The sequence below is a fragment of the Acanthopagrus latus genome, chromosome 6 (assembly GCF_904848185.1).
Source record: "Acanthopagrus latus isolate v.2019 chromosome 6, fAcaLat1.1, whole genome shotgun sequence".
Classification (NCBI taxonomy): domain Eukaryota; kingdom Metazoa; phylum Chordata; class Actinopteri; order Spariformes; family Sparidae; genus Acanthopagrus; species Acanthopagrus latus.
In genome coordinates, this window is record NC_051044.1 from 8,456,373 (window position 1) to 8,480,762 (window position 24,390).

The following is a 24,390-nucleotide window of genomic DNA, read 5'->3' on the forward strand; positions in this document are numbered from 1 at the left end:
ACATCTGACTGGTAACTCGTCACAAGTATTAACCTACAGTGTACACTGAGAAATCTAAATGTATAATATACATTTATTATATTATAATAAATGTTGTGGAGAATAAGTATAAAGTAGTAGAACATGGAAAGACTCAAGTAAAGAACCTCAAAATTGTACTTGAGAACAGTATATTTCATCACTGGTTGTTAGAAATTAGAGAAATTGAAAATGGTTCCAACTATAATTCTTCAGTCTCCTTGTTTCCTACTAATCACTGTCAGTATCAGCCCAGAAAAAGCCACATCGCTCGACCTCAAGTACGGACACATTTCATGTATAAAATCTCCCCTATAAATGTACAACACACCAGCACATACAGTACTGTTGTCCAACTTGTCAACACTAGGACTGGTTTTAACTGCTCACACAGGAAAACACATCTAACTGCAGATATGTATATACTCATATTTAATAGAAGTTATGGATGCAAGACTTCTCTCATCCAGTAGCGTGGTTCTGCTCTGTGGTATTTGACTTCAGTGGTGGACCTGAGCACAACTTCTACAACTGCAGTTACATAACATGCCGTCACGCCCCCCTCCCCAGCAGGTGCCTTGAGTATTATGGGGGTCCAATGACTGACTAGGTCAAAGGGTCTTCAGCAGAAAGGAAAACGTGATAGCAAAAGCAGTTGAGAAGCCACACTTTGCCACATCTCACTGAAGGCACACATACCTCTCTTCCAGTCCGTCTCTCTGCTGCTGCTGCTGCTGCTGTTATCATGGCCAGGCGCAAGTCAAAGAAGCCGCAACAAGATGACACCTCCATTTTGTTGGACCAACCGGTACCACAGTCCAAGAGGAGGATAAACTCCTACGCTTCTTCAGCTTTAGTGTTCATCATTATCTTCACAGTCGGGGTCTCCATAATGGGCTGGTTTTGTGCACAACAGCAGCAAAGCCTCGACCAGCTGACAGAGTCGTTCACGACAATGGAGAGGAAGATCACCAGCCTCCAGCAGGTGATGCACATGACGGACGGACAGGTAACAAGTTAGCTAACTTTTCTCACCCGTGTTTTCTGCTGGGCTGGTCAGTTAATTGTAAAATACTTCTTCTCCCCCTTACTTAGTTTTGTGTTATCATGTAATAAGGTGAAATTCAATCGTCTTTTTTTTAAATTTAATTTCGTCGATTCGGGGGGGGCTCCAGTCAAATCATGATGTGTTAAAAATGGCTGCGTTAAGCTAGCTGACATCCCGGAAATGAATGATTTGCCTTCAAAATAAAAGAATTACGTTTCTCAGTTTTGAGCACATGCGCAGATCTTAACACGTGGACGAACTCATGGGAATGTGTATAATAAAGAACCATTAAATCAATTTAAGTTTGTGCTATATATAGGATAAAATGAATGAAACTGTTAGTCTGTGAGTTTATTTTGAAAAGCTATAAAGCAGTAGGACATGTTTAGAATGTCAAACTTGACACTTTCAACAACACCTGTTGATATTTTAGGACGTCCCAGCTGTGAGGAGCTTCATGGTCACGTTTCAGTTACATTGCACAGCTTCACTGTGAAACACACGTAATGCAAGACATATTTCAAACACCAGTAACTAGTTCTGCAAGAATGTGTATCATTTTGTGATCTTCTGTAGTGGGTTTTCTGGAAAATAAAGACATTGTTTAAGATGTTTATCTATTACAGGCAAATAATAACCTGACAAATCAAGGTATCTCATTAAATTGATAGAGGAATCATAGAAACATCAAATATGCTACAGGATAGGAGTCCTGGTCTGTGATTTGTAATACTGCCCACAATGGCCTAATACAGCAAGAGGTGGCCTATTCGAGGGATAGTTACCGAAGTTTACAAATGTATATTGTCTCAGTCTGACATGAATCAGTGACAAAAACAGATTTCAAATGCTTGAATTGAATCAAGCCACATGACTAAATGATCTCTCTCTCACTCTGTTTAGCTCGATGTTGATTTCAATGTGGAAGAGAGGATCTTTGCCCTGGAGGAGGCCCAGCAGCAGGCTCAGGAGAGGGCTCAGGTTGCCATGGCCACATCGGAGGACTTAAACTCCAACAGTTACTCGCAGCTTTTGGCCCTCTACAATGAGATGGACACACGATTGGCCGAGATAAAGCAGGTCTCCCTGTCCGTCGCGACACTCCAGGCCATGTTCAAGAACCAGAGTGAGGAGTTTGAAGCCGTGAAGGAGAGCGTGGTGGCCGGTTTGAGCTCCAGCTCGGTGCTGGCTGAAAGTGTGGCCGGGCTGAGCCATGCTGTGGCCAGTGCGTACGCTAAGGCCGATGAGCAGGTTGCATCAGTGGAGGCTCTCAGTGCACTGCTGGAGGGACAAACCTCAGAGCTGAATAAGATGAAAGAGTCAATGCAGCTTCATAGTGTTGCACTTTCTACAAACAACCAGGAGATGGCTGCAATAAAGTGAGCTCAGTTTGATCTCACAGAGTTGATATGCATGTTGACCCTGCTGACATTTCAAAGACAGTTAATTTCTGCTGTGTGTGTGATTTTTATTTTTGTTTTTTCAGGGAGCTTCTGGAGGCTAAGCAGGCTAAGCGTGCCCAGGCTTTAGAAAATATGCTCAGTTCAGTGCAGATGACTCTGGATGAGCAGTTCTCCACTTCACAGACCCTCCACAGCAGCATCATGGCTCAGCTGCAGACGTTTCACACCCAGGTATAACACTGCTTCTCTAACTTAGATTGCTTTTTCAAGTGAAAGATTAATCAAAGCATTTTGTAACAATATACGTTGTTTTCATCTTGCAAGAATTGAATTCCATTAATGATTAGCATATCTGTCTACCTCAGTTGGCGACTACTCCTCTGTCAGTGAAAGCAAAGTCAAATGAGGAGGCCCCAGCAGAAGAAGAGCTTGTCTCCAGTATGGCACAGAATGTCACTGAGGGGCAGGAGAAGCTAGAAGATGTTGAGGAAAAGACTGAGCAGCTAGATGCTGAAGATGAACCGGAAGACGAGGCAGAGGAGGCAATGGAGGAGGAACTGGAACAGGAAGTGACGGGCGATGTTACAGATGAGGAGACAGATGAAAATATAGAGGATGAAGAAGAAATTATAGAAGAGGAAGATGAGGAGGAGGAGGAAATTACAGAAGAGGAAGAAGAAGTTACACTAGAAGAGCAAGAAGACAAGGAAATTACAGGACATAGTGAGGAGGAGGAGGTTACTGGGAAGACAGACGAAGAGGAGATCCCAGGAGACACTGTGGACTATGACGTTTTGGACGATTCTTTGGAAGAGGAGGTATCCGAAGAAGATGAGGAGAGCTGGGAGGATGTAGAGGAAGAGTCGGCTGAATTAAATAGTGAGGTTTTCGTGGATGAAAATGAGGTGGACGAGTAGTTGAACCAATACTTCTATAATTTTTAAGTCTTATTTTGATAAATGATCATATTTATACCTCCAGCATGCTCTCTTTAAGAGGTGGCTGCTGATATTTGTTTTATTCTACTTGTTTGGTTGTCTGACATGTAGATTGTGTCAGGTTAGCTGTCCATCCTGAAAAAACATGAACAATGTGCTAAAACTATGTTCTAAGTACCTATGTAATCTAATTCCAGATATACTTTCCTTCTCTTCAAAGTACATATGGTCTCATTAGAAATGACTTAGATTTTTATAAATTTGACAACAAATGTTGATGTATAGTTGCTGTTTTTAGTTAGATATAAAATGAAAGAAACTGGAAGACAAAGGCTTCATTGGACAGACATTAACATGGCTGCACATGTCTGACAGAGCGAGTTGTGTCAATTGTTCGCTGCAATGTGACAGAGAAATGTGACTGTGCTTATAGCTTGTAATTTAACACAAGTACATGTAGTGTCTCTCGTTGCAGAGTTATTTATGGTATGGGTGCACATGCTGTGTACATGGGGTTGCATGTGTCTCCACTGGTACATACTGTTCTCCTGTCATGAAGCCCTTTTGTGAAAAGGTTAGAGTGCTATTTCTGCCAGTAGGTGGAGCCTGATTACTACTGTGATGGTGAGGAATAATATGATAGAGCAACTAAAAGGAAAAAAGGGGGGGGCTCTGTGAGTGTCTCATGAGTTTTGTCTTGTTTGTAAAATGACTAAAAATGGAAATTCTACTCACAACTGTCTACATCTAGCTTCATGCTTGATCTCTCCCATGTTGCGCAGACTACAGTTACCCCTCTGTGACATCCCGTCTGAGCTCACGCTGATGGAAAAGCAACTGCGACCACATGTCGTTTATTTGATATCACTGACTCTTCGGTTACCACGAGGGTGCGTTTTAACAGACAGTTATGCACTGAATAAAGCCCAGAGACCAATCCACCTGTCAACGTTGCTACTTCCTTTCAGCTCTTTTGACAAAGGGATTAATTACGTGAATTTCTTGGGACAAAAAAACAAAACAAAAAGGGGGAGTGGAAGGTGAAAACAAGCTGATGGGCATGTTTGATTAGGCATAGTTGTTGTAGGAGGTTTTGTTGTGGCTTTGACAAAGTAAGTGTGTAAAGTGTGTGCTTAATGCTAACAGTACACGCTGCATGGCTGCACTGTCCAGAGTTTAATTCCAGCTGGTGACATTTGTTGCATGTCACAACCTTCTCTCCCCCATTTCCTGTCTGCCCAGTGAAGCAGTGCTCAGATTTCACTTGTACATACAGTAGCCATGGCCACATTTAGCTCAAATATGGTAAAAATAACTCATGAATCATGTTTGTGTGGCAAATGCAATAAAAACTAGAATGGCACTCCACCACCATCGCTGCCTAAATATGCCTGATTGGAAACCATGAATACTTTCCCCGAGAAAAGAACAAAAACCACCTCAAAGAAAGCGAAAAAAAAAATCTTGGATTATGATCCACACCCACACCAAAACCTAATGGGATCTATTCTGGGCCAAGACCCAACCTCAATCCAAGTTTCGTGGAAATCCGCTCAGCAGTTTTTGTGTTATCATCTTGACAAACCAATCGACCGATGGACGCAGCTAAAAACATAACCTCCTCTGCGGCGGCTGAAACCCCCTTCATCCAAAACTGTACTGTGCAGGGATTACTACTAGAGCACCACATGATCTCATCAGGATCACTGTGAGAATTTATGAATGTATTTGCCTAATTTAATTCTATGTTTGGACTACAGCAGGTGCAGGCGAGGTTTGCTCAGACAGCCATCTCTGACTCAGAATTAATGAGTAGCGAGCCGAGACACAAAATGAAGCACCTGGTGTGTATCACCACCTGAGACCACCAACACTTTCTCCCTCCGACTCTCAAGACTGTTTCAAATGTGTGTTTAAGCCGTGCCGAATATTGTGTGTTTGAACTTCTCGGTACCAGCATATTTTGCAAATGAAATACGTTTGTCACATTCCATCTGCAGCATGCTTCACGCCCAGAAAGTGCACCTCTTTAGACGCCCTTATTAGGAGAATGAACCGCAAACAAATGACCTGTGCTAGCGTAATGTATGCATCATGGAACACATCAGAAAGGTCTGTGAGCTCATCTTAACCGCACACACGCAGCCTCCATTGCGTACTGTCAGCACAGTACATTTGTTGTTTGTGTACACTCTTATCTCACCAAACCCGACACCAGACAACACAAACCCATGTGCGTTTCTCCATCTGCTGCACTTGATTATAACTTTCAGATGTACCATCTACCAGATGTTTTGATTTGGGAGTTACTGTTTTTTTTTTACTAGCCTTGTTTCTCCTTTGTAAAAAAAAAAATCGACGTAAGTCATTTTTGGGCTTTTTCAGCTTAAAAATGTAAGTTCAGCTGCCACCTTTAATATATGAGTTGAATTGGGATATGTAAATAGCTCAAAATTGTCTCTGAAATCTGTTCATGCGAAGTTCGATTCAAATTTGTCAGAGCTTTATTGAGTTAAGTTAACTGAACTTGAGAAAACAGGTTAAATCAGCCACACTGACAAAAATTATCTTGCATTCAACTTTGGTTTCTGTTTCTTGGAACTCTTCTTCATGCAAAGAACAGCTGCATCTGCCCCTATTTGAATGACTTTGCTTGTACATATTAAAAGTTGGTTTTACTTTTAAAAAGTTGAAAACCCTCTTACCTCAGAATTACAAACTAAAGTAACTGAGTGAGTAGAGTGTTAAATTTACTTTGTGCAAGCTAAGAAGTTTTAAACAGCTCAAAATGATCAGTCTACTTAGGGATTTTTGAGGTCATCTTGTTTTTGGTAAGTAAAGTCACTGTCAGATTTTAAAGTGTATGTGAAACTTCCCCCTCAAACTTCTTCTTCCTCAATTTTATGGCTAAGAGGGCAGAGATTTAATTCTTCATCTTATAAATTAATAAACACACAGCAAGTTTCCATCACGTTTTCAATAGACTATGAGGAAGAACTGTCTCAGTAGAGTGTTCTCAAACAATGCATGCTAGGAGGCCTGCGAACATGCAGATCTTGTTTCTTTAGAATCTGATTTAAATGAGTTCATTGGACCCAAATGCATATATATATGGTAAGTAAAGTCACTGTCAGATTTTATATATATATATATATATATATATATATATATATATATATATATATATATATATATATATATATATATATATATATATATATATATATATATGTCATGTCATTGTCCGTAACCGCTTATCCCTCTCCATGGGGTCACAAGGTGTTGCTGCTGGAGCCAATCCCAGCTTTGTCTCAGGGCGAGGGCAGGGAACTCCCTGGACAAGTCGCCAGCTCATCGCAGGGCCCTCACTGATGAACTAGCGACCTTTCGATCACTAGTCGACCTGCTCTACCCACTGAGCTACAGCCGCCCATATATATATATATATATATATATATATATATATATATATATATATGTGTATATATATATATATATATGTGTATATATATATATATATATATGTATATATATATATATATATATATACATATATATATATGTATATATATATATATATATATATATATATATATATATATATATATATAGCTTGAAACAAACAAAACCAGTATACTTACATTAACTTAGAATTTATGTCTTGTTTTTACACTGTATGAAACCACAGTTATTTTTGACGCACAGGGAAGTACATCAGCATACTTCTCTAGCACCAAAATAAGACAATTTCAACTCCTTAAATGAGACTAATGACAATTTACTGTACTTTTTCCATATTTGCTGAGTGACCCTGAGTCCCTTGAGAGCCCTAGTGAACAATACTGCTGTCAGATCCTTGTGTCCACACACACACACACACACACACTACAGCCCGCCTACTCTCCGGTCCGACCACTTCCTCCACAGCTCTCACACTTATGCAGCTCTTTCACTCTCATCAGATATTCAATGTCTCACCATCACACTTGAGTTTTCCCTATTTCACTGAGGATAGCAGCTGCACAGAATTTCACATCAGTGGAGGGTAAATACACCCTTCATCATCTTGTTTGTATTTTTGTAGTTGAAGAAGAACTTTTATCACAAACTTATTGGAAGTACTTTGGAGCACATCACAGCTGCATGCGGGCGACAGCAGCTCGGGAGCGATGTCATCTCTGCTTTCTCAAGATCAGCTGCGCATTAGAAAGGCGCTCTCCGACTCCTCTCCGGCTTCATCCACCGCCGCCACCAGGAGCCTGAGGGTGAGGTCTAATCATGTTTAAATCTTTCCAGTGTCTGTTTAGTTAGAGGAAATGCCATGGCTGACATAATTCAAAACACTAACATTAAAGTTCAGCCAGGGTCAAACAAATGTCTCTGTAACAAACCGCAGAGGCTTTGCTGTGTGTTTGTATATTTTGTCATGGAATCTTTGGACGTATCATCTATAGTTCAATATCCGTTCACGACATAGCCTTTATAATTAATGGAAAATGAGTCCTAAATGACTCTGTCCTGCCTCATTTGAAATAACTTGAGTCTCTTCTTTGGAAACAGTGTTTACACATTACAGCTTTTGGAATGCAACTAAAGATGCTTTCAGGATTACATTATCTTTCTTTGTAACAGACGAACTGCATTCAGAAGGATGTACAGCAGAGTTTCTCAGGAGAGGGCGTCATCAGTGACTCTTCTAGGGCTCCTGTGAAGACATGACAATAATTATAAGTGTATGCATTTATTCTGGCACTTTAATTGAAAAGTAATTCCATACAAGGAAATACAGATGTTGTTGTTTCCATTCATCAACTGTATTTCTTTATTACATATTGCTCTATTGAATGAGACAGGTTCTTCCTACAATTTTAAAGTTGAAATGTTTCAAATTGTATTTCTGTTGTACTACTGTCAGAGCCCATAGCAAAATGGATACTGCAACCAGTCTGGCTACTATCAAAAGGAAACTACAGCCATAGGAATCCTTATTTGACCCAGAAATCTTGACCTCGGTGTCAAAAAACGGTTGGTTTTCTTACTTAATGATCTGGTAGAAAGAGTTGTAAGTAAGTTTCTGCAAATCTACACACAAGTTAAAACTGGATGTTGCAACTTTTCATTTGTTCAGGAAAACATCATGGTTTGGATTAAAATACTTGTTTTGGTTGCCACACTCATGGATGGAGATGGTCTGGATGGAGATGGTAACCATTTTGGTCGCCACAAACCACCCATTGACACCATTAAAGTGGATGGAAATGTCTTCATGGCTCCTTGAAAAACACCTGGTTTTGTCACCACTAAAATGGCTGGAAATTGTCTCTGTGGCTCCTCAAAACCACATGGGTTTGTCTCCATTAAAACCACTAGAAATGTTCGCAGGTCTGCTTAAAAAAAAACAAAAAAACACCCGGCCTTGTCACCATTAAAATGGCCCTAAACATCTCCAGGTAAAAATATCCGATAGTGTGATTCGAACTCCAGTCGTCTGTTTGGCTGCCTTGTTGGATATAATAATAAGTCAGAGCAGATAAAGTTGTCTATTACCAGTTGATGACATTTGCCTGTATTCCTAATAGCACACCGGGAACAGCATAGTTACAATGATATGCATCTTGGACTCCGAGGCCACCGTGACATCCCAGAAAATAACAGTTTTTATCTCTCAAAAACACTTGGACTTGCTTATAAAGCTTTGTAATGACTCACATAAACTGTGACACAAAATTGCATGTTGTCGTGCCTGAGCACAGAGGAACAAGCCTTGTGAGTGTGACTGAGGCAAAGTTGTAATGAGCAGTTAGTCATATCTGTTTACGTAAACGAAGAATCCACTTGGGAAGCGTAAATGGAGAGAAGAAGAGAGAGACACAGGAAGAGAGTAGAAAGAAAACAGGGGGTGAACGACAGGATGACAGGGAGCAGAGAGAAGGAGGGATAGAGCGCTCAGGACCGGCCTGTGGGAACTCGGACGCAGTATTTATGGATGTTTATCTCTCTGCTAGTCCTACGGGAAGCTCACATTTTCCACTTGGGAATAGCTGGTCAGCAGGCAAGAGGTTCCTCATGGGATGTAGAAGGGCTGGAGGACAGCTTAGTGACAGAGACGCTCACATACATGGGATAAAAATGCCACAGAATCCTCGGTTTCCATCAGCATCTGTTTATATGTCACGTTGCTTAATCTAAACCAGAGCTTTTTCCAAGTCTGCACACCGTATATCATTAATGAGCGTCCACTAAGTACATCCAAGTGTCCAGAGACAGCCTGGAAGGAGCTGACATCAGAGTCTGGTGAGGATCCAGTGATCTTGTAAATGTCTGAGCCGAGGCATATCACAGTGTTTACACATCGCGTCTGTAACTTAAAGCCCTGTTTGTTCTTTACAGGAATCCACTTGTCATCTCCATTATTTAGTTAGACATGTTTAAGCAGTGGCCACAAGTCTGCTTTTTGCTTTAGCTCACGTGACTGTGACAATAAAGTCTCGACGTCTGAAGAATAAAGTACAACATGAGATGGAACTGCATGTACCGTCCTCAGAAGCTGTGCCAGCAGGAATAAATCATCCGGTGCACCTGTATTTCTCTGATGTATGCAGGAGTATTTATGACAGGGAAGATAATTACAGCTTATGAGTTGGTACATTTTGATTGTTAGCACTGGCGAATGTAATAAACCTGAAAGAGTCATATTAGATTCCACGTCATTAATACGATGAATGAGCATTTTGCAGGAGAGGAGGATGAGTTCAGCAGGTTCAGGAGAGGATCTACGGCAGCTCCTGGGCTTCTGTCTCCTGTGAGCTGTTTAATATATCTTGACTTAAAACCTTTTTTTTCTTTCACATGACACGCTTTGGATTACCTCGTTGTTGTAAAGTTGGGCTTTGAGCCAAGTGCTAGCATCAGCATGGTAAAATAACAACCATAAGTATAGTGATGCTCAGACCGGTCTCACACCTAAGTGTGTAACAGACCCGCCTGTCCACTAGAGGTCAGTGTGTGAGGGTGGCAGGTCAGCTGATCTAGGTGGAAAAAGTACACCTGTATGAAAGGGAGGCTACAGAAGCCCCGAAGGTGATCTGTTTTCTAAGTCTAATCTAAGGACATGGGACAGTTGTGCACTACAGCCTCTTGTGGTAAAAAAATAGTATTACAAAAACAAACACTCTTCCTGGAAAAACAAAAACATTTACGTTATATTTTCTCGTGAAAAGATTATTTTTTCTTTTGGGAAACCCCCCCCCTTTTTTTTCAATCAGCTGTGCACATACCCATGCTGTCCGCTGGGATTTTAATTTTGTCTGGTGTCTAAGCTTGGTCTAATGACATGGGAAAGTTGTGCACCTCAGCCTCTTGTGGTAAAAATGAGTATTACAAAAACAAACAAATGGGAGGGAATTTTTGACTTTTTTAAATTTTTTCATTTTTGAAAATCAGTTAATATTCAGTGACTTTGTACAGAAAATCTTCTGGCAGCTCCTCTACTTAACCTCAAAACTCTGAAGTCCGACTCTGAGTCGCGTTTCAGCCGTGGTCTTTTTGCAACAACCCACCTCGCACATGATTTTAGAGAAAGATTTCATTTTGGACAACAGCTATGTTTATGGCTACAAAAAGGAAAATTCAGAGGGGGTTTTTACTGATTTTTTTTTTTTCTTACTCTGTTTCGAACATTTTTTTTTTCTCACTAAATTTCACAGATGGGAAAAACGTACAGAAACTTAGAAACATTATCCTGGCAAAACTTCTTGCCCCAACACCGAATCAGCTCACAAGTCATACACACAGAAGAGGAAACAGTTTGGAACATTATATACAGTAAATATGGCCCTCACAATCACCAGGGAAATAAAAATTTTTTAAAAAACCTCCTAATTTCAGCATTGTGCTAGACAGAGCTCTCCACCATTTCCATCAGAAGCACTAAATAAGGGAGTACACTGAAAGAATAGTTTTTTCCAGTAGACGTTAAGGGACAGTCTCTGCCAAGGAAAACTGAAGCTTATCTGACAGCTCGTACTGGCTCGACATCTTGCTAACACACTTCATTTGTCACCTATCTTAATCAAAATATTACAATGTGGTTCGTAGTATTTTTGTGTGAGTTTTCATTATACAGCAGCATCTGAAGTGCGTCCTCTTGAATGTCTCTCAAGGACACCACACTAAAACCTCCATCTTCAGCAGGCCATAATGAACAAATCGTGAACGCCACTGCCAGAACTATTACCTTTTTTGGATGTGTTTACTTATCTGTGCTTGTCAGTTTATTTAAGGGATCATTTCCTCTCTCCTTCTTTAACTTGGCTCGGTATGTCAGACCGCCATAAACCTTTTCTTGGAAGTTCTTTCGTAAAGAATTACTGGTCAGGTCACTTCAAAGAATCACCGAGATGTACAGATAATGAATGTACTTGCTGACATGTTCACGTAATAACATATGTCCCGGGTGGACACAAACTGCACAGTTACATTATTATGTAGAGGGAAAAAAAGGTCGACATAGTACGAAAACAACCTCGTTTGTGGATTTGAATTCTTATTGTACTTCATAAATCTCACATCAGGACCAAACAGCCTGTCAAGTAAATGAAGGAGTCAAGCTGTGGGATGTCATTATTTGTGCAGTAATGAGCATCTATTCAAATAAAGAAAAGGGTCATGATGTGGTTGAATGACTTGTTCATGCCACATAAGGTTTAAGTTGGGAATAAATGCTTCTAAAACCTTAAAGGGGAATCCAGTTTTTTTTCAACCCGGTGCCATGCATTTCCTTTTTTTAGTGTGTAAATGCTTCATATTTGCCAAAACATTTGCAATTGGTCCAGTAGATCATCTCAGCTGGCAGCCATGCCACGGTTGTAATAGTTCTGTAATGGCACTGTAATCCTTTTGGGCCAACTTTGACTGTTAAAGTTACGTCCACAAAAAGTGTTTGTGACACTGACAGGCTGTAGCGTCTGACAATATTATAAAAAGTGAGATCCTCTTTAAAAAGCAGAAACAGGCCTTGCACATGCAGAAATCTCACTCTGAACTCTCGCTGGAGGTGGTTTGTTTCAGTTGTTCCTTCATTTAGGATGTCCAAATCAGTTAATAGTCAGTCAGTTTGTAAGTAAACTCTTCTGGCAGTTCCTCTACTTAACCTCAAAACTCTGACGTCCGACTCTGACTCACATTTCAGTCGCCATCTTCTTGCAACAACCCATGATTTTATAGAAAGACTAGACTTGTTTTTGGATGACACCTGTGTTTATGGCTACAAAAAGGATCAGATTATAAACCAAAAAGGTCTGTCTCCATTTGTATAATGTTGTAAACAAGCACTTTCAGTGGACATCTGCCGGGTGAGGCGATCTACTGGACTGATTCCAAAACTTTTGGCAAATATCAATCACTTACACAAAAACATTTAAATATAGGCAAAGATTTTAAAATAGTGGTATTTGCCTTTAAGTAGGACAACGAGGAAGGTCCTCATAAAAAACTGACACTGAATTTGCTGTTGCATTGCTCACATTTTGGTCAGTCAGCCAGTTCTAAAAACATTTCCCCTCTGTTTCAGCATGAGAGACTGTCGAGGTAAGCGCCTCAACTTTAATTCACAACATTAATACATACAAAAGACATTGAGTAATCTCCCGAGAGAAAGACAGAAAAAGACTCACTGATAATACACCGAGCTGAGCCCCAGTGTTTAGTCGCTAATACCTCTCATGTGTTATCAGATTGGGCTCGTCTGGGTCCTCCGACATCTCCAACGACGTTTCAACAAACCACGCCGAGTCTTACTTCAAACGGAGGGAGAACAGACTGTCTGCAAGGAAAAAGGCAGAGGAAGAGATGGCAAACAATGACTATAAAAAGGCAGGTCATGAAGTTTGCATGTTGGCAGTATTTGGACTGGATGTTGCTTCGGTGTTCAAGGAACTAAATCTGAAAGTCATCAGTTAAAATTATCACACAAACAGTCACTGTGGCAGCTGATGTCACTGTTTGTTGCTCTATACGCTGTGAAAACAGTCATTGGAAATCCTAACCGACACATATTTTTGTAGATGTATGAGAAGGCGCTGGCCACCAATCAAAGGCTCAAGTCCAGGCTGGAAACAAGTAAACAGGAACTCGCCATGATTCAGGACCAACTGCAGAGAGCACAGGTAGGTCATGTGGTCAATAAGTCCAATCCTGATTCATAAGTTTGAAAGAAAATGAAGGAATTTGTTTCCTGGAGAGGCGACTCAGAAAGCACAGAGACGTTTCTCCACAGGCCATAATTTAAATTAATCAGATTTTTCTTGAGCGCACACAGAAGTGTCTGCCATATATTCTCGTTATGATAGCAGGTAATACAGTAACGTGACAGAAATGTGACATGAAAGATTTGCAGCCGGACGAGGAAGCTGCAACGTGATTACTGTCAGTTTCCAGGTCTGAATTCTTGAATTACAACAGTGAACCGCATTAAAGTTTCTGTGTGTATCTGTGGGTATATTGGATATATCCACCACAGACACATGATAACCACACACTTTTCAAGGCTTTTCATGTAATAACCCTATATTGTTGCAGAAGGGGAAGCCAGGAGACTGTGGCTCCAACATGCTTGAGACAGAAAAAAAGGTAAGAATATCATTTTTATATTCACGAATATGTTTTGTTTTTTTTGTTTTTTTTACTCAAAGTGTTTTGGTTTATCTTGATTATTTTTTATTAAATGTTATTCTTCATAGGAAAGTTGGAGTCTAAAAAAGAGGATATCAGATATGGAAGAACAGTTGAAGGTAATTCAGAAATACTAGCCCTTTTTTCTCCCCTTTAAAAATATGAATAGCTAACAAAACAGCAGGATGACCCTTACTCGGGGTGAAGCTGCCTGTTTGACTTCAGGAACACAATAAACCATCACGTCCAAGCAGTGTTAGGTGTCTGTGGCACTTGGAGCTGTGGTGTTAGCTTCTTCTCCGTCTGCGGAGGTTCGAGCTGACATCATTTGTCACCATTATGCTCTGCCGGCTGTGGAATGTGTGAGCACTTTGACACCGCGGCGAGCGAGCCATCAGTATTCATCGACGGGCTAACGCTCACAAACGTCTGCAGTGTTATGCCCAAGAGGATCCCAACAAAAACCTGTTGTTTCTGTGAATGAGAGGGTCCAAACAAACATGGGGGGGGGGCCGGTCTGAAAATAGACATTCGTGACAGAGAAGCTTTGTTACGTGCATTTAAACAAAACTGGACCGATTTTATTTGTGTCAGTGAATGCAAGAGTCGTGGCTATGTAAGCTTGTATGTATTTGATTATTGTAATAAATTTCCCAGATTAATTCAGATCAGATTGCTCATTATTTGTGTGCAGCTAATTTCTTTTTTGGTGTAGCAGCAGCAGGTGAGACAGGCAGGCGAAATGTAGAACCTCAAAATGCCAAAAGGAAACGCAAAATATACATTTTTGAAGAGCACATATATCTGTAATTTGTCCACTAAATATTTTTGCGATGTTTTCTGTATTTACAACATCTAGAACTTATAAATAAACTGCAAGACTTATAAGTTGTGATCATGCCGAATGCTGAAACTAGACATTTCTAGATCCTTCCCTAACATGATTCTCATGTGCAGTACGTGATGAGGAACAAAGTTCACAGTCCTTGGAAAAAAAGAAACAGAGGGACCGATGAATCCCTGTGTTAGCGCTGTCTTAACTTTCATGTATGTGGAACGTTTGGAAAGCAAGATTGTGAGTCTGATCCTTCATATTTTTGATTTCTTCTATTCCACTTTAAACACATTAAGAGGGAATCGTCTTTGTAGCCGCTTTATAAATCTACTATATTGCACTTTGGAGGCAAATGATGCGCTTTTTATTCACCACATTTGTCTTACAATTCTTGATACCCCTTCTGGCAAAGTAATAATATGTATCTCCTGATTTGGTGAAGCATGAAGTGTTCCTTTATAAATTGGGGAAAAAAGAACTGAAGAAAGTATTTTAATACCTCCCTTGGATTAGCTGGAAACTGCTTTATCACCAAGTTGAAAACTGAGCTCTTGAGAGGTATATCTATTTCCTTTTTTAAGTACTTTTTTGGCCTTTCTTCATTGCCTTCTTGGACAGTAAGAGTGAGGATGAAGCGTGACAGAGGAGCTGTTGTGGCGCCCTGAGAGAGAGAGTTTTCAGAGATACTGTGTTTTATTCTCAAAGGACAGTGACGCCACAAATGAATGTCTTAAAGAATATGATGTGTGTCGGTCCACTAAACAACCTAACAGTATATACAATAGTTAAAATTAGCTCAATATTAAACAATTAAAGCAGTAAAATGCTACATACATAATGGCAAAAACATCATATATGACAGTAAAACACTGACAGGGAGGAGTTTCCTCTCTGCTTTTAATACTTACTAAAACCTCATTGTCATACATCCTGCAAACAAATGTGTTTACATTTTTTTTTAATGAATAGTATTAGAAATATGTTGCAAGCGCTAGCAAGATCGCAATATGACAGCAGCTGGCGGTGCTCATACCGCTTTTGTCCACAGGGGGCGCCAGAATCAACACAGAATGAAAGTTACTTTTAGCTGCTTTAATGTTTGATTTTGTCTATTGATCATTATGAAAAGACACGTTCCACCCAGGACAGTGAGTCCTCCAGGTTATCAGTGACACGCCGCTTCACATCTGTGCCGACTTTAGTTGTCTCGTGCTCTTTTTACAGGTTAAAGCAGAGCTTAAGATGGAGAACCAGAGACTGAAGGACGAGAACGGAGCTTTGATCCGGGTCATCACCAAACTGTCCAAGTGAGACGGGAAGGACGAGAAGAGAAGAGAAGAGAAGAGAAGAGAGACGGACACCTGAAGTCTGTGCCTGCGTTCTCGCTACATTCACGATATCCTCAGAAAGAATGTATGTACATAGTTTTCCAGTTCACTTGGGAAACTTGACATTTTTTGCCCTGTCGTCTGTAACATTTTCAGGGATGAATACACAGGGATGATGACATCAGCTGTGAAAGCCTCCTTGTACAGTACTGGATCTACAGTATTAAAACATTCCCAGACAGACAACACATTAAGTTAAAGTTCATGCTGTTTGTTCATTTAAATATTTCTACATAAAGCCAAATGCTAGCACAATTATTATGTGCGGTTTTCTTCGCTGAGTGAACGGGCTGTCCTGTTTTTTTTTGAAGACTATGCAATCACATCAAGAATACCCCTGCACACGTACATAAATGGACAAAATATTGCAGGTATTTCCACTGAAGGTATTACCATGGAAACAGCCATATTTGTTCACTCCGTATGCGGACCTTGAAACTCTGAGCTATCAGGGACAGCGGATGATGGATGAGCTGCAGCTCTCAGGAACGTGGGAGCCCGATCTCTGATTCAAGAGTTTTACCTTGAAGTATGATGTCACAAATGAAAGGCTTTTTCCTCTTAACCTGCGACATAAAAACAATCAAATCCATAAGAGGCGCTCGTACTGTGAATCACAACTGTCAGCGCTAAAGCAAAACCAGACATGCATGTAAAATATGAGTCGGTTGATTCATGGTGAGTGGAGAGGCTTCAGATTCTGTCTTTTTAAATAAGTAATGATGAACAAAATCTCATCTGAAGACACATAGAGGCAGCTAGCTTTAATGACACCAAAGCTGTGGTCCATAAAAGCAAAAGGCAGGTAAAAACAAAAAAAACATTGCAAACTGAGTGGACACAGGGAATACCAGCTGCAACAAAGGAGAATACAGGACCAGGGAATAACAGCAAAGGACAAAAACAGACAAAATGACAAAGAGTACATGAAAAACACAGGATTAAATATGCAGGATTGATGAACTTATTGAAAGCAGGTATACACAGAAAAAGGGTGGGAAAAAACAAAGACAGGAAATGGAAACAAAAACGAAACATGACACACAAAGGGAGGCTTTCAGCATTAAACAGGAAATCTCAAAACTAAAACGCAAGACCACGACATGAGGGTGTTTACAGGTCCTGGGAAAACTGCTGCATATGTGAACAAAGTAGTACAAAGCCTTTTGTGGCTCCAGAGGAAGCTGTGTGTAATCTGATAAATTTCTGCCAGCAATGTCACTTGCTGGCTAAGTGCATTGTGGGTAATGTAGGCACCAGGTTTCAAAAGCAGTTTCCTGCATGCCTGTAACACTACTGGATTCAAACAAAAGATCAAAATCAGTACAGCAGAACTGGAAATATCACCTTTTTTCCCCTGCCTACATTACCCACAATGCAATGCAGTCAGGGAGTGACATCACTGGAGGCAATTTCTCTTCATATTTATTATGCAGCTTCTTCTGGAGCCTGAAAAGGCTTTATCGTACTTTATCACTTATACAGTTGTACCCCCAAGACCTGTAAACATGCTTTGTTTTGTAAGATCGGTGGAGTTACTTTTTAAGTAGCTAATATAAAGATCTTTATTAGCGGAGGGTTAAAAATTAAGCCCAATTTATTTAGAATCAACATGATTCAGAAGTCCTTCAAAAACTGGAAAAAACTGAACTGAAGGTAAAACTCTTTCATGAAGGAATTTCATGATAATCAAAACTGAACTGAACTGGCTATAATTTATCTTCTGTTGCACAATAAAGACATTTAATGAGTCTCATGCATAATCTTACAGTCATGGGATCCCTGCCCGACTGATTTCATTTTCGATGCTTCGTAAACTATGAATAATCTGAAGAAGAATCCTTACAAAATTGTTTCATTTTCATATACGATGAACACAAACTTCATCCTGGTTCATCGCTCTGCAGGTTTGTCATCCGCAATTTGTCACCACATTCACATTGCGTCACAGCCGCAGCTCCAACATGTCTTTTCCCAACACTGCTTCTCATTTTCCTCATGCTGTGTATGATGCCACCCTCTGACCAGAAGTGGAAACGCACCCTCGGATTCCCTCCACACACCACACAGGACGAGGCTACTTAAAATGCCTTTATTTCCTATGGTTACATTTTGACAACACACAGATATGTCCTGACCACATCCCATATTTTGGTTCCCTTGAGTAAATCTACATAGAGTGTTATATGAGTACAACTTTGTCTGTCTCTTTTTTGTTCTTTTTCTTTTTTGTTTTTGTTTTGTTTTTTTGCTGGAAAACATGGATTCCGTGTGGAAATAAATCATGCAGTTCACAAAAAGGCACAACTACTGTACTGACACACCTCTACAACAAGACAGAAAACAAGAAGAGTCAAGAAAGACGTTCAAGCATTTCCCTTGTCTGTGTCGCTCGGAGAGTGAGTGCGTGATGGATGACGGTCAAGTCTTTGGATGCTCTGTATCATGGCTATGTTCACGTTTAGAGGAATAAAGAGGAACCGTTATTAGAAGCAGCAGGTTGGCAGTATTGCAATGCGAATGCTGTTCTGCACTGTTTGGGTCTGCTCTGTGCTCAAGATAGCTTGTGTGACCCAGGAAGACGGGGGATTTTGTTGCCTGCATTGCAGCAAAAATGACAGTCCATTAACAGAACGACAAGAAACAAATACAGGCTCTATTGGTCCTATTGCAAAATACACAAAGTCGCCGACAGAATGTCAGCTCGTGTACGAAGATGAGTCGACCGTCCACAGGACAGGACGACCTGACACACATTAAGGATGTGATGTGGTGCTCCTTCACGATAACATCTTGTGGGCTTGAATCTTCAAAACAGACTCAATATTATTAATGGAAAATGTGTCTGCTGTGTATTCTATAGAAGAGGATTAGGGGCACTGTAATACAAAAAAAATAAATGAGTTCTGACTTTTTTTCACGAGTCACAATCTCATTTTTTTGTCAGTCTTGTGACTTGAGAATTTTGACGTTTTTTTCACAGAATTCAGATTTTTTTTTTCCCCCACAAAATTCTGTGCTTTAACTCAAAATTCGGAGAATTTCTCTCAGGATTCTGACTTTTCCCATAATTTTTATCGCAAAAATCAGAATTCGAAAGTCACAATTCTGAGAACAGAGTCGGAACTCAATTTTGTTTTCATACGGTGGCCCTAATCTTCATCCGTAGTACTCCTCTTACCCCCTTCAACATAGAGATAGATCGACATTACACACTTAAGATGGACTGTCATGAAGATGAGGATCGTTCATCTTCATGCAGTCTAAATAAAGGATTATCTAAAATGACAATGACTCACAGACGAGGGGAAACAGATCCTCACGCCAGAAAATGCCAAAGCATCGATATCTCACAGCATGCACAAAGTGACACAACTCCCGCTCATCGTATTGCGATCCATTAGTCAAACTGTTCATTCATGAAGCGACATTTATTATGAAAAGGTTATTGATTGCTTTGTTATCTGACTGGAGCTACATAAGAGGACTGCATCAATAACATGCAGCAGTAATATTTCCCAGAACTAATCGAGGAAAGAAATAATCTTCAAGAAAATTAAAAAAGAAAGGTTGGTTTGTTTCATATGTAAATTACTGACGTCTGACGCTCATTTCTCTTGTTAAAAAGTATTATGAGTCATATAAGAGCAGGTTTATATGAACAGCAATAAGATGAGAAGGTACAGTTTACTTAATGAGATAAGAAAGGTGAAAAGAAAAAAAAAACGGGGCTACAAGTCGATTACGTCGTCCACTTTATCTACATTTAACAAACCGTGACTCGATCTGGCAGGAGTGAACGAAGGAAACACTTACGGTAACACTGAGATAGAAAATCAAGGAGCGGGCAAATATTCTCCTTTTTCTTTTTCTTTTTTTAAATATATACAGTTTACTGGTCGGCGACAAAACACACACTGTGAGACAAGTGCAAGCAGAGATGAACAAGAAATGACTTGTAGCCCGAGTTGACGGCACAGAGGACCACACAGTCATGCAGCATTATGGCAAACTGAGTGGGATTTTTTTTTTTTTTTTTTTTTTTTAACTTTCTTTCTGTTTCATACATATGATACACAAAGCAAACCCTGCTTTAAAGGAGTGTGGCGTTAAAGGAGCCTGTGAACCCTAACATGAGTTATTCAGACATACATTCGGTCCCATTCAGCAAAAATACATACACTTTGCAGTCAGTGCATACTCTTTTTTTTTTTTTTTTTTAACTCCGTTTTTATTATCAAAATATGACACAGAACACAAACACACATACACAATATAATTATGGTTCCTCTTTAAAACATGCTTCTATTTACATCATCTTGTAAATCCATGCTGTAGCCTATTCACAGATCTGCGCGGTGCGTAATGTTGACAATAGGAAGAAGTAGTATTGTGGATGGACCGATCAGTGTGCTGCACTTCGCCCTCCTGCAGAATTACCCCTACCTCTGGTGACAATACCACCTCCTACTGAGGCAAAGAAAGGCCGTGGTGACGTGAATTTTTATTCTCGACTGAACGGCCGCTTCTGAAGTGTAAACACTGCTGAAGTCTTAATGTGGAAATTTAAATACCACTGACATGAGAGGACTGGAAGTGTTTACTGTCGATCCTCTGAATATGTCAGAACTGTTTGAAGTCCCTCCTTGGACGTTTACAGAAGGTCATTTCGAGTTGTTTTAAAAGGTTAGTTCCCCCTCACTGACACCAAATATCATTTAAACTAAAAGGTATTTTACTCTGTTAGTTATATTAGACTTTATACTGTCACAGTATCACATGATGAAATGATTCTGGCTCTTTTTTTCCTCCGCCACGGAGGTTATGTTTTCACGTGTTCATTAGCTGGTTACTTAGTTGGTTTGTCACCAGGATTACATAACAACTATCAAAGGGATTTCCATGAAACTCACATGGAGAACTGGTCTCAGCTCAGAATAGACCCCATTAACTTTTGGTGTGGATCCAGATAAAGTGACAGATCCAGAGATGTATTTCTCATTTTCTTTAACTTTGCAAGATTTTTGAAATCTTCATTAAGTTCATAGCGAATAACACATGTTTTGATGAAAAATATTATCCTGACTTATCTATCAGTCTATAAGTCAGTACAATTTTATGTGGATCTATATATCTATATTTTTGTATTTCATATATTTTATTCTTGCTAACTCTTGTTGTGTTATCTACGGGTATTTAAATCTTGTTTATATCCACAGTCAGATATTTCTTTATTCTGGAAGGAGCAACTGTGAACAATAACGTATTTTCTCAAGCTCAAGGTTTCATTTATTCTCTAATGCTAACTAGTTTTATGTTTTTATAAATTAATTGCACTGCACTTTATTCTAGACATTGCACAGCTCTATTTGAATGTACACATTGCTTTTTTTTTTTGCACTTTTTTATCTTTGGTGTTTTTCTGGTTTTAATCATCCACTCTTATTAGTTTTATTTGTTTTATTAGTTTGTATTTTATCATTGTGTTTTTGTGTTTGTTGTGAACGCTGGTTTCAACACGTGCTATATAATTCAAAATGATTGTTATTGTGACGTCATGTAAGCTACTTCTGTATAAAATGTTATATCCAGACTTTATGGGAGTGAGTTAGTTCTTGGTTTTGGTGTCACTGGAAACCTTAAACTGATCTGCTGCAGCAGGTTAAATTCAGTGGTTTTAAAATGTCTACATTTAGTATACAGCAGTGATTAAACTTCACATTTAGGTGTCGAGTTGTTTATAAGATTCAAATCCTTTTGGCGTTTGTTTGCCTCCGTCCCTTTGCGCATCACAGTAAAAGCAGTGTGTCTGCGATGAAGCTGTAACACCACCATGTTGCGGCACTCCGGGGGTTTTATTTACGGAGCTTGTGGCTGATGAGCGAGCGATCCAAACAACGTGAGGTACTGTGATGCAATGACACATGCTCGGCTCTGCAGCTCTATTTGGTTCAAGCAAATGGAATCCAAGTATTTTATGTTTGACGCAGCACAAAACCTGCATTTTGTACTCGAGTTCACGTTCTCTTAAAAAGTGCAGCCACGTCTTTACATTTCAAATTCAATTTTCTATAAAAACATCTCGCCGTCTCACCAGAAGCTGTCAAAGTTGTACTGAAGACATTTAATCTGTTTAATGGCTATCAAAACAAAAGAAGCGTGTTAGATGGCACTGTTTTCAGGAAGCTTTTTTTTAAAAGAAGCATAGTCACAATTGGTTTTGAACATCATTGGTTAGCCTTTCGAGTATCCTCACTTTGTCCACAGGTAAGTAAGGTTTTTTTTTACATCCAAGTGGTCGACACAGCTCGAGACGAGACTCCAGATGGCACATTCACAGTGTCCCTGACTGCTTTTGAATGAGATTCACTCTGTGAAAAGTTTCCCCCCCTCTGAAATAAAATGAAACAATGAAGCTTACAGATTTTCTCAAAGTGTCGTATCAGGAAAAGGCACCCTTGTATACCTGTCCTACATTAGATCCGTTTGAAGAAGACAGAGATGTACGTACGCAGACGTGCACAAAACAAGCAACTGAGACCCGACGACTGTGTGAAACCCTGTCGTGATGTATAACACTGGTGTAACTGTGTGTGTGTGTGTGTGTGTGTGTGTGTGTGTGTGTGTGTGTGTGTGTGTCTCCTCTCTCAAATGTGAGCTGCTAGAATGAAGACAATCATTTATTTCTCTTGAAAATATATCGCGACGTGGATCGCTGCGGTCAGTGTGACCTCATTCATCCTCAATTAAATCTTTTTTGCATGTTATAGACTTAAACAGACTCTATGCAAGGAAATAACCCAATACTACGGTACTTTCTATTGCAAGTTATAGCACACTTATTAGCAAGATACAAGACTGGGCGTGGTGTATGCAGGGACAGTGGGGAGGTAAGTAAAGCATGCTCTATAAACTAAACTAAAGCTTTATTTCCAGCATTGTCTTCACTTCAACACTTTCCGTTCAGTGTCAGCACCCTAAGAATCAGTTTGTCTAAGTTTTCTTCAAATCAAAGAAAGACCAAAAGTCAATCATTCACGAAACCAGTCACCAGATAACTCACCGCCACTCTTCTCAGCATACACTAACATGTGTGAAATGTGATGCTTAAAAATAGTTTTTTTTTGTTTTTCTTTTATTTCCTCTCGCGACTTAACCATGAATGAGCAGATATTCTAAGATGTCTCTTTTTTGCTGAGCAGGTTTCATGACGAGTCGTCACGTGTTAAGTCATGGGTTTCATGCAGAGTAGGGGGTGGGGGGGGGAGAATTCTGAGTTAGTGCATTAGCTGGTTGGTGGAGCATGTTACTTCTTTGCATTCAAGGATGCCAGCTGGCCGTCGATGTCCTCCTCTGGCTGCAATGGATGCCACTGGGCGATGGGGCGACGTGGGTTGGCCAGCATGTCGGACCAGTGCTTCAGACCGAGGCCGGTCGCTTTACTGCCCACGAAGATCTTTCCGATGGCGTCGTTCTTACCGATCTTGTCGTAGTCAAACACTGTGACCGCCACCAGGATTTTCTACGAAGGGTACGAGAGAGAATTCATCATTTCTCTGTGCTGTTTTTCTGTTTCTGCTCCCTTTCAGGCATGAATTATTAAATCACAGAGTAATGATTTATTTTTTCATTGTTTGTTTTTATTCTTATGAATAAAAAATGATGCCAATAACTTTTTCCCCCAAATATATACTTCTAAAGGAGTTATGCAAATGTTTAACTGTTAAATTGTTTAATTCTCCAGTAAAACCTTTACTTTTAAAGTTAAAAAGGAGAAATACTATTATTTCACACCTTTTTTTCTATTCAAGTGTAAATTGTATCAAAATGTTAAATAAAACATTCAACAAAGGCAGAAAATAAATAGGCCAAACATATCCTGTGGTGCACAACGTCCACTGGAGGGAACAGATGTATTTTCAAACACAGAAAAAAAAAAAGTAAAATCTGGATAAAAGACTTTTTCTAACATCTAATTTATTTTAAAAAGTATATCTATATCTATATATAAAACAGTATATCTTGTTCCAATACCTGTCTGGTTTTCTGAGAATAAGGGGATTTTAACAGTTACCCCAGAGGTACGACG

General features: G+C 39.8%; 3 protein-coding genes across 7 annotated transcripts in view; 2 read left to right on the plus strand and 1 right to left on the minus strand.

The window, feature by feature from the left end:
• Window positions 1–452: 452 nt before the first annotated feature.
• zgc:66479 (uncharacterized protein LOC327541 homolog) lies at window positions 453–4,433 on the plus strand. Its single transcript, XM_037101718.1, has 4 exons — window positions 453–1,027; window positions 1,970–2,445; window positions 2,553–2,700; window positions 2,835–4,433. The coding sequence occupies exons 1-4, from the start codon at window positions 764–766 to the stop codon at window positions 3,384–3,386; spliced, it is 1,440 nt and encodes a 479-aa protein (XP_036957613.1). The 5' UTR covers window positions 453–763; the 3' UTR covers window positions 3,387–4,433.
• Window positions 4,434–7,322: 2,889 nt separating this feature from the next.
• On the plus strand, window positions 7,323–16,557 carry LOC119021506 (protein phosphatase 1 regulatory subunit 12B-like). Of its 2 annotated transcripts, XM_037101836.1 has the most exons (7): window positions 7,324–7,672; window positions 12,979–12,995; window positions 13,142–13,280; window positions 13,472–13,573; window positions 13,986–14,036; window positions 14,147–14,197; window positions 16,138–16,557. In XM_037101836.1, the coding sequence occupies exons 1-7, from the start codon at window positions 7,577–7,579 to the stop codon at window positions 16,222–16,224; spliced, it is 543 nt and encodes a 180-aa protein (XP_036957731.1). In that variant the 5' UTR covers window positions 7,324–7,576; the 3' UTR covers window positions 16,225–16,557. The 2 variants fall into 2 exon arrangements, with proteins under 2 accessions (XP_036957732.1, XP_036957731.1); XM_037101837.1 differs by lacking the exon at window positions 14,147–14,197 and having other exon boundaries at window positions 7,323–7,672.
• A 1,954-nt stretch (window positions 16,558–18,511) lies between these two features.
• LOC119021505 (synaptotagmin-2-like) overlaps window positions 18,512–24,390 on the minus strand; it is a 34,860-nt gene continuing 28,981 nt past the window's right edge. For all 4 annotated transcript variants that reach the window (XM_037101834.1, XM_037101832.1, XM_037101833.1 and 1 more), the window contains one exon: window positions 18,512–23,823. In XM_037101834.1, coding sequence (XP_036957729.1) covers window positions 23,608–23,823 — 216 coding nt within the window. In that variant the 3' untranslated portion in view covers window positions 18,512–23,607. The remainder of the gene's footprint in view (window positions 23,824–24,390) is intronic.